Source organism: Austrofundulus limnaeus, unplaced genomic scaffold (assembly GCF_001266775.1).
Source record: "Austrofundulus limnaeus strain Quisiro unplaced genomic scaffold, Austrofundulus_limnaeus-1.0 Scaffold1498, whole genome shotgun sequence".
NCBI classification, from domain to species: domain Eukaryota; kingdom Metazoa; phylum Chordata; class Actinopteri; order Cyprinodontiformes; family Rivulidae; genus Austrofundulus; species Austrofundulus limnaeus.
The window spans coordinates 16,025-21,080 of NW_013953900.1; the positions used below are offsets into that span (position 1 = coordinate 16,025).

A 5,056-nucleotide genomic window follows, 5' to 3' on the forward strand; every position below is an offset into this window, starting at 1 on the left:
TCCTAATTTCGTGTCATTTTAATGAGGAAGTTTTGATGTCCTTATAAAGAGGAAACCTCTAATTATATTTAAATATTGAGATTTCCCAGCTGGAAAGAAACAAAACTTTGCTAGCTCGCAAGGAAAATCTTAAATTTTTAAGGCGTTTTTCCTCAAAATCTGGTTTTTTTTGTTGCTATTACTCAAAAAAAGTGCTTCAAATTTTTGTTTTATGGATTATATTTCAGACAGTTCATTCAAATGAGACATTGATAAGGCTTTTATTCATTATATTTTGACAAAATGCAATTTTTGTTAACATTATAGTCAAAACACTATATTTGCCTATTTCTCTTTATACCATTTTTGGACTTAATCCTCGTTTCAATGTGATGGCTCACATATAACAGTTAGCTTTATAACAAAATGTGATCTTTTTTAGCATTTTATTTATCACACTTGGTGCCCCCATACACTGGTTTTGATGCGACACATTTTCTTGTAGTCAGTTTTGGACTAATTAAACTTACTAACACATTAGACATAATTTCTCAGTGATGATTTAGAAATATTATGAAGTTCTTACATTTGACTTAAATGCAACATAAGAATAAATAGATTACATATAGTTTATTTACCAGCCTATATGTCTAAACATTTCTGTTTATTTCTTTACATTAAAGCTGAGGCCTTTGCAGAGAAAAAAAAAACTGGCCCGAGTTGAATTGTGTTAGCGAGCTCATCTTTTCAAAGACTTTGTTAAGCGATTTTAAAGTATTTCCTCTCCATTTGTGGTAAATAAAGAAACCAACCCCAGAAGTAAATTCAGATTCAAGTGATTTAATCTTTGCGGCAATATTTCCATCAAACATTATGGCTTCACAAACTCCTTTAAGAGGTTTATCTTCAACTCAAATTACAATTCCAGAGTGGGAAAGCAGCAGATACTGTACGTGTCGCAGCTCAGGAGGTGAATGCTACTCTTATCCAGAGCCACACATGCTGCATTTGAATAATCCCCCAATATTAAATCTGCAGGTCCAATGAGGGGAAACCTGGCAGTGAACAAACAGGCTTGTTGCTGTTTGTAATGATTATTATTTTTTGCTTCAACAGGCAGAAATGTTGAGACTTAACATAGCGCATGCTCCTGCAGTCGGAGGAAACTTTGATGAAAAGAAAATTCATTTGTTGACGCATTTTCCTGAGGAACGCATGCAGATCAGTCAGGTTTTCCACATTTCATAAATGCTTCTAAAAAAAAAGGTACTATCATTAAAAAGCACGTGAGTCAGAGCCATTACAAAATAAACATTAAATGAAAATAAAAAAAGGGACAATGCTGAAATGTGTTGCACATAAAATGCCAAAACAAAAAAATAAACAAACAAGGCTCGTTTTTCCTTTTTGGTTCATTCATACATTTGTTAGAACAAATTACCAGACCTCGTGTTTATAGTATTAATGACAACATAAAACATTTAAATTACATGTAGGACCAAAACAATAACAGAAAACAGGTAGATATGGAATGTCAGTGATAAGGATCATGACAAGTGTTAAATTATGAGAATAAAAAAATATATAAATATAAATAATAAACAGAGCAAAAAAGACCAAAATAAATGTTTGTGTATTATTTCTTTGTTTTAACAATACCTCTAGGCCATTGGAGAGCCGGTTTATTCCCACTTAAACATTTGTTCATTAAATGCAATTGTATGTCGCGCTAACAAAACATTAGCTAAATTTAGCTTGTGTTGGCTTATTTACGGTCATCACAAACCTGTTGGATGACTTACAACAACCCCTGGTTAAAGAATGAGATGCCATCTCACAGCTGCGTACAACCAAGCTGAGAAGCAGCACGAGGAAGTGGTTGTGGCTGTATATGGTTCTTCCACATGCTACTGAGTCTCCTGTTTAATAAGTGAACAAATTGTTAAATTGCCATTAAGTCGCACTTCTTAAGAATTTAATCATCCAGTCTATATAAGAGTTAATAGTAGAATAAGCTGTTTGACTTTGGCAGAGATTTAAGATTTTCATTAGCGCAACCCCAGATACACCTTCTTTATGCATACATTTAAGGAGAAATAAACAGGCATTCTAAATGAAATAGAATTTAATGCCAAAAATCAGTATTACTACAAAGAAATAATTGACCAAACACAAATTTCCTAACTTTTTGCGCTAAGTTTACATAGCGAGAATTTTTGCTAATTTTCCTGCCCACGTCATCTGAGCGTTTCAAGAGCTCGTCAGTGGTGCAGTGCTGAAACTGAGACAATAAAAACTCTCTACCAGAGCACATCTGGAGCTGCCCTTCAGATAATGGTTTGTCGAAAAAAAAAAAAAACAATTTAAATAAATAAATCTGTAAAATCAGATGGGAGTTGCATCGTCATACATACAGATCCAAGTTAGACATTTACATAAAAGCACTTTAGTGAGCGTAAATGGAAAAAAATAATAATAAATCACACATGTAATTCATTAGATGACAGAAATGTTAAAGACACTAGGCTCAAAACGTTTGAACGCAGGTGTAAACAGTAAAATTAGGCTGAAAATATTTCTAGAAAATGAGCAGTAATAAAATATTCGTCATTCTCGCTCCCTGGAATTCCTTACCGTTACACCACATATATACACTTTTTTATTATTTGGGATAAAGGGGGACATCTGTTTTGCATTTCAAGAAAAAAAAGTTAGAAAATATATTTATACATATACATCTTTTGGTTAGGAAAAGAACCAAATAATCTACATACTTTGTTCAAGTAAAAGAAGCAGTCAGATGTATCTGACGTTTGGGTATGGGATGCTAAGGCGATGTTAAATATGTAATAAATATCATTTACATTAACTTCCTTGTCTGTGCATCGAGCAAGAACTCAAAGCAGAGTGCTGCCTACTTTGTTTTAAAAAGTCAACTTTGTGGATATTATTGCACAAATAAACACGGGGAAAAGACTCGAGTGAAAGAACGAATGACTGAAGGCTGCCCTGGAAACAGTTTGTCACGATGCGGACATCCTGCCAGGGTACGGGTGAATCAGCTGCGAGCCTGAGCATGACTGAGGGGAGGGGAATCTCCTATAAAAAGATATAAAGCAGCTGAGCGTGGAGACTGGCTCATCGGAAAAAAAAAAAAGAGGACTACAAAAAATAAAAATACAGAAGTTATGAGGAGTTTCAGTAACTGGAAGTAGTGAAATGGTGAGGTAAGGTGATGCTCAGTCCTGGAGGTGGCTCTCCTCAGATATCCATCCCAAGGAGGGAAGCGGCTGTTCCCGTCTGGAGTACTTTAGCTGCAGCAGGTCCCCCACTTCGCTGATGGCCTCCAGTGCCTGAAACAGCAAACGGGGAATGTGACGTTTATCTAAACTCAATTTGCTTTGGTTAATAGCAAGTCYGGGTTTTTGATGTGAAGAGGTGAAAACTAGAGGAGAAAGGTGAAAAAAACAGAAACTCTTCTACTTATTTTCCCCCCACCAGAAAATGCATCATTGTTGAAACACACTGCAGGACACCTGGAAACAATTTACCTTCTCTTTTTTTCCCCTCTGATTCCACAGTTTGAGAAACGAGGGCTGAAAAAAAAAAAAAGGCGGCTCCTCTGTGTGCTCTACACTCGCAGGCTGATGCCCCTTTAAATGGACTATAACAAACGGTGCTGACGTGCTGCTTGCTAAGATAAATGAAGAAACAGAGCAGCTGGAATAAAAGTCTGGCACCGCACATTAAGCTTTAAAGACAGTTTAATGCTCTAGGTGCTTTATTAAAAACACACTGGAAGCCTTGATTCTGAAATTCGGCGGCAGATTAAAGGCAGCTGCCTGGCAAGAACCGGTCCGCGCCGAAACATCCCTTGAATTTGATCCAGCGGGGAAGAAAACACGACTTACTCTATCGAGCATCTCTTTGGTGTGAGCGGCAGAGACGCAGAAACGAGCTCTTGACTCGATGATGGGCGTCGCTGGGAAGCCGACCACCACCGTGCCGATGTTCCTCTTCACCATCTCTCGGCCAAAAGCCCTGAAAAAAGCAGCAAATGGCRCACATTTGAAAAACGCAAGGTTATCCTCACTCCCTCTATTGCCTCATCTTTGACAATCATTGGTTGGACTGTTAAAATAGATAGCTCTGTCATTGGTTAGGTGTTACAGTTGTTGAAAGGTGATTGGTTGTAAACGTGTTACAGGATGTTATATTATCGGCTGCTCTGCACTGACGCGGCAGCCACAATTGACAGATTTCCTTGATCGACTTCTGTTTATGTTGTTGCTCCTTTAATATCATCATTGACGGCCATACACGCAGACTTTTGTGCATTTATTCCAACGTGTTTCTGCATTCTTAATAAATCCTGCYACGACATGGTCATTTGTTTTTTCATTTTAAAAACGAATAGTTTTTGTTTTCATTCTGTTCTCCAAAAACAGGAAAACGGTCAGTTTTGTTTTTCTCAAACGKGAAGTTCAACACGGTCRTTATCAGACCATTTAAAGCAAAACTTGTTGAAAACAGGCAGCTTCCTGTAAATAAACAACAAACATTAGCYAACTACTTTGCATAACTAACTGCAGCTCCACATTAAACGGTCTAATAATAGGAGGAATAACTAGTTAACCAGGCAGCCATAATAAATAAACCCAAGCTAACTAGTTTTATATTTGTTTAACAGGTGCCAGCTGATAGTGTCAAGTTTGAATCATCAGCGATATACAAACYGTTTCCTGGAGCTTCTGATGCGTTTATTACATTAAAAATGGAGATATTATGYATTTTCCAGTCAGATAGTTCGATTCTATTCCACAAGTGAGTAACCGTGTTACTTTCAGTTGTTATGAAAATGCTGTATACAGCGGGTAAAGTAAGTATTGAACACGTCAACATTTTTCTCAGTAAATATATTACTAGAGGTGCTAATGACATGAAATTTTCACCAGATGTTGGTAACAACCCAAGTGATCCATACATACAAAGAAATCAAACCATAAATGTCCAGAAATGAAGTTATTTGTAATAACGTGGAATGACACAGGGTATTGAACACATGAAGAAAGGGAGG

The 5,056-nt window shown here is 36.8% G+C and overlaps 1 protein-coding gene across 1 annotated transcript in view; it reads right to left on the reverse strand.

Annotated features, from left to right (window-relative positions):
- Positions 1 to 799: 799 nt before the first annotated feature.
- Positions 800 to 5,056, reverse strand: part of LOC106535590 (serine palmitoyltransferase 2) — a 27,196-nt gene continuing 22,939 nt past the window's right edge. The window contains exons 11-12 of the mRNA XM_014032630.1: positions 3,891 to 4,020; positions 800 to 3,332 (exon numbers count right to left, since the gene is read on the reverse strand). Of these exons, the coding sequence (XP_013888084.1) occupies positions 3,219 to 3,332; positions 3,891 to 4,020 (244 nt within the window). The 3' untranslated portion in view covers positions 800 to 3,218. The remainder of the gene's footprint in view (positions 3,333 to 3,890; positions 4,021 to 5,056) is intronic.